Consider the following 14,576-nt stretch of genomic DNA (forward strand, 5'->3'; position numbering starts at 1 on the left):
TTGGCCTTAAATGGGTGACACCATAAGTAGGACAGCCTCCATACTCATATATGAATGACTTCTCTTGGTGCAATTTTTTTTTTGTTTGTTTGTTTTTTGCAACCAAAGCTCAAAATTTTTTTGAAAGGTATAGATTTAATGAAGCTATGGCCAATAAACAAAAGTGAATGAAAATGGATTTCCATTAAATGTCACTCACAGTAGCAGAAATAATAGACAAAAAGTGAAATGCTGTAAAAGGACTTTGTTTAAAGTAGAACAAACTCAAAAACAATCTTATTGGTAGATGACTTTCATTATCAGGTGTAAAACTACTGTCTCACTTATAAGAGACTGAAATGGCTTAAAAAATACCATGTTTGATCTCTACAAAAAAATTTTACTTTAATGGCCAAACCTAGATTATCTTATTCTTAGCCAACTAAAAGGATGAAAAATTCTAAGAGAGATTTACGACCATTTGTGGGTCTGACCTATTATAAAGCAGGAGACTTACTGAACAGATCTCATATGAACTTTACAATATCCATATCATATTTGTCTAGTTATAAAGCAATAATATATGTCCCATCCTATCCCATCTTTCCTTACACAGATTCATTAGCCTGTCATGGACCAAGTAACTTGTCATATTTATTATTATTATTATTACCTCAAGACCTCATGGAGTCAAAGACTCATCTGGGAGGTCCTTTTATCACACACACACATCTCATCATACCGAGCATTAAACACACTCAAACTCCTTGCAAACACCACACTCTCAGGCAAGGCATTCCAATCATTCACAACTCTGCATGAAAAAACCTGCCTCTCACTCCCCTACTCACACCCTCTTTATAGTTTCCAGGGATGACCTTTGGTTCTCTCCTGATCTCCTACTATTCTCTGTAGAACTTCTCCACCATTGATCTTATAACAACCCCTTACCAACTTGTAGGTCTCTATCATATCTTCCTCCTCTCCACCAGCTCTGCAAATTACATCTTCTCAATCTTTCCTCATACTCAACATTCCAGAGGTCAGAAACTACCTTAGTCAGTCGCCTTTGGACCCATTCCAACATGTCTTCATCCTTCTGAAAACCCGGTGACCAAATCTGGGCACAATAGTCCATGTGTGGCCTAATCAAAGCCTTATACAATGGAACAAGAATCTCCCTACTTCATTATCACACCTTCCATGGAGTCAGCAGACTCATTGTCAGAGGTGTACTCAGCTGATAATATATTTATCATACTGAATCTTAAAGTCCTTAACACTCTCTACATTAACAGCACATTCCAGCAATGTGTTCCATTTGCCCACAATTCTCCATGTAAAAAAAGAATCGTGAGCAAATGGAACACTCCAATTCCACCCCCTTCTTTACCATGTTTGAAATCTTAATGCTTTGACAGGGAGGCTAATCCTATCTGTGTGGTATTATAGCTGTCATGCATGTGTTCTCCTGGCAGGTTTGCCTGTCTTGCAGGATGAAAGACCCGAGTTTCCAAGAGGAAAATCCCTACCACCTCTATATGAGACTAGCTAACTCACCTTCAGCTGAAAGCCCAGATAAAGAATCTTCAAATCCTAGATGGAATTCAAACACAGGTCTTTCCAACCATTGTTGAAACCAACTGAGATAAAAAGGCTCCATAATGTCACTCTTTATTAACAAATCTCACTTAACATGCAAATTATTTTCATATAACTTTCTTTCATTGATAGAAAGATTGATCATTCTCTTGAGAGTCAAGATATGATATACTAAAAAACACCCAGGAAGAATCTCAAATGGAAAATCCAGATTATCAAACACTGGTTGTTAGGATACAACATGACTGATGCCATGTAACTCACTGTAAGCTGTTTAACACATTTTGCAATATGCATACTGATATTCATTACATTTAGAGATAAAATTAAATAAAACATTCTCACCTTCTTCACAATCCAGTCAGCATCTTCTATAACATGTTTAATTATCTGTTTAATGCGTTCGGGATCATTTTCATCTGAATGACTTTTATAGGACTGAAATTACAAAAAAAAAGTTTGAGGTCAATTTTAAATTTTCAGATAAAATTTTAAATTATTGTTATTATTATTATTAGGAAAGAACTTGACTTTGTCAGCATCCAGGAATGTGTTAGCAGAGCTAATCTCAGGTGGTATGGTCACTTAAACAGAATGGGTGAGGAAAGATTAGCAAAACAAGTGTTCTCTGCCAGGTTGGCAGGAAAATGACCCAGAGGAAGACCAAGATATAGGTGGATTGATATGGTACAAAGTGCCTTAGATGATAGAAATATAAGATCTGATAATGTTGGAGTCTTGACAAGTAACAGACTGATTTGGAGGAAAATTGTAGATAGGAAGTTAGTAATGACGTAAATTTTTCATGTAGTACTATCATATCCTGTACACCCCTTGAGGGTATACAGGATATGATAATGATGATGATTATTTAGGTCTCCAAGAAGTCAAAAGGCTCATCGCTGGAGGTCCTTTCTAGGAAACACAAGTCTATCAAGACTCATCATAGGAGTCCCTCCTAGGAAACACAAAGTCTATCATACCACTCCTTAAACACATTGACCATTCTCGTTTTCACCACTCTATCAGCCAATGCATTCCACAGTTCAACCATCCTTCATGCAAAGAAACCACTCCTCACCCTCTTGCTCACAGTATCCTTTCGTAACTTCCAGGGATTAGATTATGTAGCAAATGTTAAGAGATATCATAGCAGAAAAGTGTGAGAGGGAAGACAGTGAGCTTACTGCCTAGATATGATAATGGAGAGTTGAGAAGAATAGCAATAATGAATGATGTGAATGCAAAAATGTGTTGAAAGAGAGGTTCAGAATAAGTGGGTGTTTGGAGTGTATTTAATGATGGAAGAGAGCTGTGTGTGTGTGTGAGAGAGATGGGCTGCATATGAATATGGAAGAAAGCAGGCATCTAAACAGATTGTGGTTCTCTGGGCAGCTGAAAGTGTTAGGATAGGGAAACTAGAGTTGCTGGGGAGAGGGGAATGGTGATAGGGATGGTCTCTTGTTGAGAGCCACTTGGGAGATAGGAGAACATATGATAGTATAGGAGTACCGATAATGCATTGTAGTTTTTCTATACAAATGCCAGGAGTATTAGGAATAATTACTAAAGATATGGCTTCATTTCAGCAATGTAAAATTACATGGGCAAAGTGGATATTAGATCCAACATTATTTCAAAGCCGAATGTTTGTAGAAACTATTAACGTTTCATAAAATTGACCTGAGAGCTTAAGAGAATACAATCCTTGGCATCAGCGTTGCTTTAGCTTCATTACTTAAAAAACATGAGTGCTGCCCAGGTGTCCATATATTAGCCTTTTATTAGTGCATTTTTTTTTAAGTTTCACTAACCTGACAGCTGTTTCGAACTGGTTGGTTCTCTTCAAAGGTCAGGCAGAAACCTTAACAGAGCAAAAACTCTCATTTAGTACTATGCAAATCAAATGTCAAAGAAATGTATTTTCTGTAAGTGAACTCTCGGTCAGTGTGTAAAAATAATTATTAAAGAAAGAGCCATACGGCTTCATTTTGGAGATGTAAAATTAGGAATAAATGATGGCTGTATTAGGAATAAAGGAAATGAATTGGTGCCAAGGATAGCCTCAACATGGCCAAAGATTATTGGAATCAGTAAAATGTGGGTGATAGAAATGATGTCCCTCACAACAAGAATAGTATTTTATACTATTCCTGTTATTATTTTATACTATCCCACAGCTATACTGACATCCAGAGTACTCAGTATTTGGAACACACGCTCCTCTTGCACCTCTAAACCCTGAACTTGCCCTATCCCTCTAGTATTAAAACCTTCTTCTCCAGGATGAAATACTCCAATAAAGTGCTCATTGAACAATTCACTATGTCCTCTGCATATCAGTCACTCTATTCCCATTTTTATCCTACAATGTCATTCTTCCACAATCATTTCTCCTCCTACTGGCCACATAGCTAAAAAATTCCCTAGGATTTTCTTTGGATCCTAGTGCCCTCTTCTCATATTCCAGTTTTGCCTTCCTCACCATACTGGTCACTCTCCTGGCCTGAGTCTTATATTCATCATGCATCTGCTCTCTACTCCTCTCCTTATATCTCTTCCATAATCTCTTTTTCACCTACAGTTCCTGTTTGATATTGTTTGTCATATCATATTGTTTGTCTGTCTTCACTCATGGAATACAGCTTGCTATTGCTGCTAACAAATATTCCTTCACAATTTCAAGCACTAATGATATCCTGGCCTTCTAATTCCACTCTCCATGGAACTGCTCCAAGTTGATATCTAAGACTATTATAATCACCTCCCTAATAATTCCACATATGTTCCCTTTCCTTTGATACTCTATTCATATATTCTTTGATGTCTATTCATCTTCCAAGTCAAACTACATGGTCACTCTCTTCAACTGGGAGGAGAGAAGTCATCTCAGTTATTATCAGTTCTTCTGATGCTATGACCAAATCCAAAACTCTTGAACCTCTTGTTCCCTCTATTACATGTTGCCTAAGACATTTGTCTCGCAAGAATTCTAGGAATTTCATTCCCTTATTATTACATGCATTTTCCTCTTCCCAGCTTATACTGCTGTAGTTAAAATCTCCCATAACAATCATTCTTCTTGCACTTGCCAAGCTCAACTGCCTAAACATCTCCTGCTCCCCACCCTGTGTGCTCCTTGGCTTCTAGCAACCCCATTAAATATCCAGTCTTGCCCACCTCTTCCTCACATCATATGCTTTCAAAGCCATTATTGTCATCACAGCCTTCCAAAGCCTCCACTCTTAGAAAACATAAGTCATCGCTTATCATAAACAGCTCCACCACAGCTTTTTTCCCTTCCTATCCTGCCGAAAAATGCTGTACCCTGCTACTTCTATTCCTGTTATTATATCTTCCATCAACCACATCTCAGATATCCCAATAATCTTTGTCCAGGCTGATGCTATCAGTGCCACCAATTCATCTCCTTTATTCCAGATATTCCTGGCATTAGTATAAAGCATAAAAGTATCACTGCTCCTATATCTGTTAGTATCCCCTCCAGACTCGGTGTTACCTGTTGTCATCCACATTCCCACAAGAGGCCACCCCTGCTGCTATCCACCCTGGGAATTCTAGTTTCCCTGCATTAACACAGTGACTCATTCAGAAAACAGCAATCTCTACAGATGCTTATGTCCTTCTTCATTCAAATGCAAGCAGTCTCTCGCATACAGATCCTTTCTGTCCTCAGCCCTCCAAGCATCCACATATTCCAATCCTCTCTTCTGACACATTCTGGCTATTATGCTATTCATTATTACTGCCCTTCTGCACAGCTCGTCACTATCATACCTGGACAACACACACACACAATCTTTCCTCTCATTCTGGCTATTATGCTATTCATTATTACTGCCCTTCTGCACAGCTCGTCACTATCATACCTGGACAACACACACACACAATCTTTCCTCTCTGCATTTTTTTTATACAACCTCAAGCAAGAATCTCAGATTTTTCGCCACCCAATTTACATTGCATCTCAAGTCATTCGTGCCCACCATCACAATCATCTCATCCACCCTTTCTTTTCCTGTGGTAAACTTTATTTATTTTAGGATGTTGGCTGTTAAGATGTGCTAAAAATGTATCCAACATGTCTGGACAATGAGGTCAAATAGAAAATGCATCATCAACATAGCTCAGCCAAACTGTTGCTTTAATTGTGGCCAGAACTGTGTTCAGTTGTGTAAATGAACTATGAAAATGTTGCTAATAAAGAATTTGAAAAGATGAAGAACTGCCACCTGAAAAAATTTGCAACTCTTCAACAATGAAGCAGTTCCTTTCTACAGTTACAACAAGAATATCTTGTGGTGAATCGAAAATCATACTCTCTAAAGATGCAGTCAATGCACTTAGTTGAGGGCATAATTTTGTCATCACTCCCAAAAACATACCAGTTTTGGAAATAATGACCAGCATGGAATGTGGTATCTATGATCATTCACCCACACTGACTAATTACATTTGTTTAGTTGTGGCCAGTATTCTGATGAAATCCTAAGAATAACATTCCACCTAAAGAAATATCAGTACTTAAAAAGCTATATAGGAATAACCAAATTATTAATTCAAATGTTGTCCACCAGATAGCAGTACTAGCTGATGCTGACAAACCAAATAGCTGTACAGATGTGCCATGCTGCAGTAATGGCATCACCACAAGAGAAAGCTGAGTGTTATAGTTCACAGAAACAAAGTCAGTGACAACTCTCAAAGGAGTTTCAGGAGGGAGTATGGTAGGAATGCTCCAAGTGACAAAAGTATCCATAAGTGGCATTAACAGTTCTTGGAAACAGGAAGTTTTTAAAAGGACACTCACCAGGTATGCCTACAACAAGTGTGGAAAACATGAAACGAATTTGAATGTCTTTCAGCATAGCCCAAAATGTTTGTTTCATAGTGTGAGTCGTCAGTTAAGCATTGCTAAAAGCACTGCACATGATGTTGTACACAAGAGATTAAAACTTCCTGCTTATAAACTGCAGCTTGTTCACCACATCCAGCATTCTGATAGGCCACAAAGAGTTCAGTTTGCGACTACCATGTTAGATTTCACTGCTGAAGATGACAACTATCTCCAGAGCATTTTATTTTCTGATGAGACAACGTTTCATGTGCATGGAGTTGTTGCGATGTGGAGGGTCAGAAAATCAGCATGAACTGGTGGAGTTCATCTATAACATTCCAAAAGTCAATGTCTTGTGCGGCATTGTGAATGATCGCACCGTTGAGCTATTTTTTTCCCATCAGGAGATGATTACAAGGGTAGCATACCTGGATATGCCAGAGAACTTTGTGTTTCTCCAGACTGAGAATGTGGAAAGTCTCATTTTACAACAGGATGGAGCCCCACCACATTATGCGGGGATTGTTCAGACTGTGCTCGACAACCAATCCCAGGAAAATAGATAGGCAGAGGAGGTCCCATTGCTTGGGCCACCATGCAGTCTCAATTTAACTCCAATGGATTTCTTCATTTCGAGCTACATAAAAGACATTGTGTATCAAGAAAAAAATCCAGTCCCTTGTCCACCTGTGCCATAGAAGCAATTCCTATGGATATGCTTACCCGAGTGTGGTCTTAGGTGGAATTCTGTTTTGATGTCTATAGGGCTGTAAATGACACAAGCATTGAGTTACACTAACAGGTAATCAAATTTGTGGCATTGTACTTTGATAATGTATGTTATACATTTCTGCTTCAAAATGTCATAAAATAAATTTCATTGAAAACCCTGGAGTTACTTTTCAGACACCCGGTATAACAAAAGAAAAATTAGTCACCTCCTTCAGGACTCCTCTACTTATCAAATTATAGACTGGAATCCTACACAATCTCAAAAGAAAATTGTATAAATTATTTAAGAATCTACTGTTTATCTGACCTTCAAAATAATGACCCTTTAATTAACTGACCCTCACATGTCAATTGACTTCTTCATGGAGCACCATGTTATATAAACACTGCACTTCAAATATCTGAACTCGTCTTTTTCACAAAACTGACAATCTCATTCAGCCACATCCTCCCCAACATAAATGGATTATTCATATTCATATTCAGGTTATTTCTAATCGAAAGGAAAAATATACAAACAGCTGGAAGGACCTGTAATGGATCCAGCCCCCCCCCCCTGCAAAAAAAAGCTAACTTCTATGTAAAACATTTTGAAAACCAAGACTCAGGACAGTCACAATTAAACCAATTGACTTGCTGCATTATATTGATTGATGTGCTTATTATTTGGTCAAGATATATTGAATACATTTTTAGCACATCCTGAAATAAATAAACTTCACCACAGAAAAAGAAAGCAATCATTAGTCTCCCATTTCTAGATCCACTAGCGAAGCGACTTCCTCATTAACATCATCATCAAATTCCTGATATATACCCTCTGGGGGTATACAGGATATTATTATTATTATTATTCAGGCCTCCATGGAATCAAAAGACTCATCGTACTACATGAAAAATTACATCATTACTAACTTTCTATCTACAATTTTCCTCCAAATTAGTCTGTTACCTGTAAATACTCCAACATTATCAGATCTTTTATTTCTATCTTCTTTGGTCTCCCTCTGGGTCTTTTTCTTACCAACCTGGCAGAGAACACTTGTTTTGCTAATCTTTCCTCTCCCATTCTGTTTAAGTAACCATACCACCTGAGATTAGCTCTGCTAACACATTCCTGAATGCTGACAATGTCAAGTTCTTTCCTAATATCCTCGTTTTTAATATGACATTAATAATGATGCCATCTGTTCATACCCCTAATCATTCTCAGGACTCTGATATCTGCGGTCTCTAGTCTTTGGTCAAATGTTTTACTTTTGACCCAGCTCTCAGATCCATAAGTTAAAATTGGCTTGAATACTGTCTTTTATATAGCTAATTTAGTGTTTTGGCTAATTTCTCGGATCCGCTAATTTGGCGGATTTGAATAAACTAGACAGATGGGCAAATAAATGGGGTTTTCGGTTCAATGCAGCAAAATGTAAAGTCTTGAGGTTTGGGATCCATCGATGGGAGAATGCGTACTAGATTGGAGGAGCTGTACTGGAGGAGGTAGAGGAGACAAGAGATCTGGGGGTGATGATTGAGAGAAAACTGAAATTCAGGGAGCATATTGCAAAAGTGGTAAGGGTAACTCAGAGCATTGCTACAATACTGAGAAGGATGCTGACCTGCAGAGATTAAAAAAAGTTATCATTCCGTTGTATAAGGCCCTGATCAGACCACACTTAGACTATTGTTCTCAGATTTGGTCCACAGGATTTGAAGGGGATAAATTGACTGTGGAAAGGGTACAAAGGCAGATAACAAAGATGGTGTCAGGACTGTACAATATGAGTTATGAGGATCGACTGAGGGAATGTGGATTGCAGAGTTTGGTGGATAGAAGAACAAAAGGTTATATGATCGAGACATTTAAACTGTTGAGAGGCAATTACAGGGTAGACATTGGAAGTTCTTTCACTTGGTGGAACGGTGGGAAGGAGCGATGACAAGGGGCCATCCCTGGAAGTTACGAAAGGAGGCTGTGTGCAAGAGGGTGAGGAGTGGTTTCTTTGTGTGGAAGGTGGTTGAACCTTGGAATGCATTGCCTGAGAGAGTGGTTGGAGTGAGGACGGTTAATGGGTTCAAGGAGTGGTATGATAGACTTTGTATTTCCTAAAAACGACCTCCCACGATGAGTCTTTTGACTCCATGGAGGCCTGGATGGTAATAATAATAATAATAATAATTCTCCCTTATTCCATATAAATTTATTCAATTGACTACCTACCATACCAGCTTTGTTGATTCTGTTGTCTATTTCCATATTTAATTTACCATCTTCATTAAAAATTGTGCCTAAGTAGCTGCAATGTTTTACTTGTTCTATAGGTTCTCCATTCACAATGCAGTTGATATTTTCAATGCTTCTGCCTATTTTGATTGTCTTTGTCTTTTTAATGCTGATATTCATACCATATCTATTACAACATTTATTCAATTTAGTCAGGCAATCTTGCAGACTTAAAAGAATTTATTTAATAGTATAACATTATCCACATAAAGCAAAGAGCTCAGATGAATATCTCCACTTTTGATATCAGGTTAAATACCATTTTCCTTCATAATGTGATTCATATAGATAATGAATAAGAGAGGGGATGTACATCTTTGTCTGACACCAGATTTCACATTACACCACCTTCGTGTACTACAATTCTAACTGCTAACTTACAGCTCAAATAAAGACTAAGTATTGCTTGATATAATGCCCCACTCACACCATACAAATGCAGCGTTTTGAATAGCATCACTCTTGGCAACTTGTCATATGCCTTTCCCAGATCTACAAAACTTAAATACAGATCTTTGTTATATTCCCATGATTTCTCAGCCATTTGTCGTAAAGTGAAAATCTAATCCTGACAGCCTCTATTTGGCCTGAATCCAGCTTGTTCTTCACCAAGCTTCTCAACTGTTTCTTAAGTATACTTGCATAAATCTTACCAGGAATACTCAGTAAAGAAATACCTCTGTAATTCTCACATTCAGTTTCATTTCTCTTTATATATATATATATATATATATATATATATATATATATGGGTACTATGAGAGCTACTCCAATCATCTGGAATTCATCCCTCTGTCGACGTCTTCTGAACTATGTAGTGCAGCCACTGTAAGACTTTTATACCTCCATACTTGAGCATTTCTGGTCGAATATCATCTACTCCTGCTGCCTTTCCACATTTCAAGCCTTTGATGGCTTTTTTCTACTTCAAATGGATATGTATTCCTGACTGCATGCCTGGTAGTGTTTTTTTACCACTGTGCTGTCATCACTGCTTGTTTCATTTAGCAATTTTTCAAAGTAATTACTCCATACTTCAAGGATATCTTTTTATCCAATTTTCATATCACCTTTATCATCTCTAATTTCTTTTACAGCACTCTTTCCTCCATTTCTGAGCTTCTTCAACAACCTCCACAATATCTTGCCACCTTCTTGATATTTATTTTCTATGTTCTTGGCAAAGTTCTCCTATGACTTTTGTTTAGCCTAAGTTTTACACAGTGTTTAGCTTTGTTACATTTGTCTCTGTATTCTCTAAGAGTACAAGCTGACTTATTTGCCAGGAACTTTTGATATGCTTTCTTCTTTTCCTTCATTGCCTCTAACTTCCTGTGTCCACCGTGGACTTCTGATTTTCCTATCCTTGCAGACAACCTCACTACATGCCTCTCTGGCTGAAACAGTCAGTGTTTTCTACAGGACTTGCCACTGAATCTCCAAAGTTTGGTTCCTGTGCATTTTTTCTTGAATAATCTTTGTGTATTTTAGTCTACAGTTCACATCTGAGAGCTGCTCAACTTTTAATCGCTTTAAAACTTTCTTACATGTTCTTCTTTTCAATATGAAATTCAATTTTATTCTGCTCAAGACTAAATGGCAAAAAAGGCATTTAGTCTTTTTTGCCATTTACTTCCAATTTCAAATCCTCTGTACACTCTGGTGTCCTGCACCAGTGAGAAAACATCACTATTAACAATAACATAGTCACAATGAGACTCTTCTTATTCTTTGCCTCTTCTCCCCATGTGAATTTGGGTACATTTTTATGTTGAAACATTGTGTTGGTAATAACCAGTCCATGTCCTGAGCAGAAATCTAATAGATATTTGCCATTATTATTAGCTTTGCTCTTTTCGGCAAATTTTCCCAATATATTTTTGTATGTCTGACAGTTATTTCCTACTCTGCTATTTAGATCCTCAACAAGGAACAACTTTTCCTTTTTCATTGTATCAGTTTCTTTCTCTAAAGCCTCAAAACATTCCTCCACTTCTACCCTAGTAGAACCGTCTGTAGGATCATTAAAAACACAAATAAGTCTCACTGTCCAGTTTCCCATTCTGATATTTGTCCACATCCCTCTACTTAAAACTGCCTGCCATTCAAGAAGATTAGCCTCGTATTTAGTGTTGAATACTATGGCTACTCCTTCTTTTCCTTGATTATCATTGCCTGAATATAACATTTTGTATTTATTGTTCAGAAAGATCTCACCAGTTTTTGCCTTTTTTGTTTGTCACTACTATTATGTCGATCTGGTACTTATCCAATTCCTCACCTGGCTCCATTTCTTTGCCATTCAGGCTTCTTATCTTGATAGTACCAATCTTGAACTCTGGTGATGTTGAGTTCGGGGTGGGGTTTTAGAATTTGTTCCAGTAGCTGATTTTTCGCTGTTTGTCCTGGTTCCCCTGGCGAAAACAATGGGGACCTTGTTTAACCAGGCAATGCCCCAGCCGGCATGAAATTATGTCATGTTGTACCATAATTTTTTATTTTGGTTTAAGCCAATAACACAATTTGGTTGGCTAAATCCAGCGACTTCTTAATGACTCATTATCCTTTACCATCTACATAAAATTCACCCATACAGGAAGATATTTACATAAGCAATCACACCACCAACATTCCCAACAGTATGACATCCTCAAAATACTGACTAATCCTGTCAAAACTATTTGTTCAAATGACACAGCCCTTGAAACTTAGTTCAGGTACCTTTCAACACCTTTTTTAGTCAATGGCTACAACCCATATAAAATAGATAAAATGCTGTATGCAAACCTCACCCCTCCAGCAACCAACACACAAGATCACAGCATAACTATTTAAATCTTGTATATTATTAAGGGTCATCAAAAAAAAAAATAACCAAAGCATTCAGCTTCATCCATTCAGCTACCATTTTCCATTCTCTTAAAAATCAACTTCATATTCTTGTACATTATAGAGTGTATAAAGTTTCTTGTGCCATTAGTTTAGCCTAATTTGGACATGCTGGTAGATCAGTTAACATTATTATTATTATTATTATTAACTAAACTTAACATCTGCCTTGAAGAACTAAGCAATTAAGACACAATCATCTCCATAGCAAGTCAAGATTGATACACCATGCTCTTGTTATTTGTTCACATTAGATTAGATGGAAGAAGACATTTAAATTATGTAGAAGTTGTAGATTTGAGAGACTACTTTCAGAATTAGCATCAGCTATGAAGCATTCTCCCAACCTCAAAAAGTAACCTTTAAAAGTAGCCTGATAACCTTAAGTTAATTTTCCAAATTAACTTAAGGTTATCAGGCCCATCGAGGGCATCATGTAAAGACATTAGTTCTGTTCCAGTTATACTTTGAATTGTTTTCCACAGTTATAATGCTCTGAAGATGTTGAGCAGAAAATCAGAAATATATAATAAGTTTAATAAATGTATTTTTCCCTCTCTTGATATTGTTTATACTATGAAGCACTATTATTATTATTATTATTATTATTATTAAGAGAGACCTACAAGGAGTTAGGAACTAATCAAGGAGGCCATACTATTTGCATTAGCTGTCATATTTGTTCTTGAATTCATTCACACTGCTTGCACACACAATATCCAACGGCAATCCATTCCAATCATGCACCACTTTATGAGAGAAAAATGTAGCCCTAACCTGCATCTTGACAGCATTCATTCTCCACTTACATGGATGCCCTTGTGTCCTTTCGCCACCCCCCCCCATAAAATGAAAAATTCCAGCTACTGAAATTCTGTATAACCCCTTCAGAAATTTGTAAGTCTTAATCACATCACCTCTCTTTCTCCTGTCTGCTAGTGTCTGCAGCCTACAAATTCTCAATGTCTTCATAATCAGTATTCCACAATCCTGATATCATTTTTGACACTCTCCTTTGCATCCTCTCCACTGTATCACAATCACCAAGAAAAGCAGGAGATTAGGCCTGTGTGCCATAGTCCAAATGAAGTCTTATCAAGGCCTTCCTTATATAGTGAAACCTGTGAAATATTCATAACTAAAAAATCACACATATGCCACAGTAATTAGCTTTTTCATATGCAAATATTTGTCTTTAATATCATAAGACACCATCAGTACAGTTATTACACAACAATGTGAATTATATTAAAAAAAAATTAGTGTGCATGCTTACACTGGAATCTTCTAGGTATACAATAGCATGTTTAAAAATTAAACATTATTGGACTGTAATTAAATTAAATTAAAATATAACTGATAAATTTATTTTATACAATTGGTGATAACAATTTCTCAGACTTTTGGAATAGCAAGACAATTGCTTGGGTTAAGACTGGGTCTATGACGTAAGGCTTCAGCACTTTCTTTATATAAATGCAGATGTTTATATAGGGATCTATGTAGTAGCTTGGTGCTTTGCCAGTGGATCCTGTGGTTAGCATTGTGCGAGGCCAGATTTGTGAGGTTTGATAAGAAAGTTGTGGTTTTGATGTTCAGAGATGTGTTTATTTATAGATCTTCCTGTTTGTCCATATTAAGACAAGTGACAAGAACAGAGAACTTCGTATACACCAAGTAGCATCACTGGTGAGAGTTTCTCTTTTGGAGAAGGTAACAAATTGTGAATTTGGTTGACTGGTTTATAGGTAGCAGTGAGTTTGTATTTCTTCATAATATTTGACAAACATTCAGAGATATCTTTGATATATTGTATGTTATGAGTAGCTAAAAGGTGCAACTCCTTTTGGCTACTCGTATATGAAAATATGACTTCTGCATTACTTCAACCTTAGTATCACCTCTGAGTCTGGCTCCCACTGATGAAACCTCAATAAAGGTCGAACCGATCTGGGTAGTGACTCTTCACATAATGCATAGTATTATACATGTCCATAAGGATATGTGCTTTGCATTATTGGATACTAAAGCAAGTGATATGAAGTCATTAGCTCCTATATAAAAGTTGCCCCAGTCTTGAAAATACTTCAGGCACAAGCTTTATTTGCTTCCACTTAAATAAAGGATTAAACCAAGAATATAATTTTCAGTATCTTTATAGTATAACTAATTGAAAAACTTCCAACATAGTTATCGCCAAAGCTTAATTATGATCCTACCATCCTTGTGAAATGGGAT

At 37.0% G+C, this 14,576-nt stretch overlaps 1 protein-coding gene across 4 annotated transcripts in view; it reads right to left on the reverse strand.

Moving 5' to 3' along the window:
• LOC150104485 (LYR motif-containing protein 9-like) overlaps positions 1–14,576 on the reverse strand; it is a 152,832-nt gene that overhangs the window by 123,770 nt on the left and 14,486 nt on the right. For all 4 annotated transcript variants that reach the window (XR_016548526.1, XR_016548525.1, XR_016548524.1 and 1 more), the window contains exon 2: positions 1,927–2,019. Coding sequence is in view for 1 of the 4 variants with exons in the window: in XM_090395172.1 (XP_090251298.1) it covers positions 1,927–2,019 (93 nt within the window). In the remaining 3 variants the exon portion in view is untranslated. The remainder of the gene's footprint in view (positions 1–1,926; positions 2,020–14,576) is intronic.

Source organism: Typopeltis vanoorti, chromosome 7 (genome assembly GCF_054136105.1).
Source record: "Typopeltis vanoorti isolate ZY-2024b chromosome 7, IOZ_Tvanoo_1.0, whole genome shotgun sequence".
Taxonomy (NCBI): Eukaryota; Metazoa; Arthropoda; class Arachnida; order Uropygi; family Thelyphonidae; genus Typopeltis; species Typopeltis vanoorti.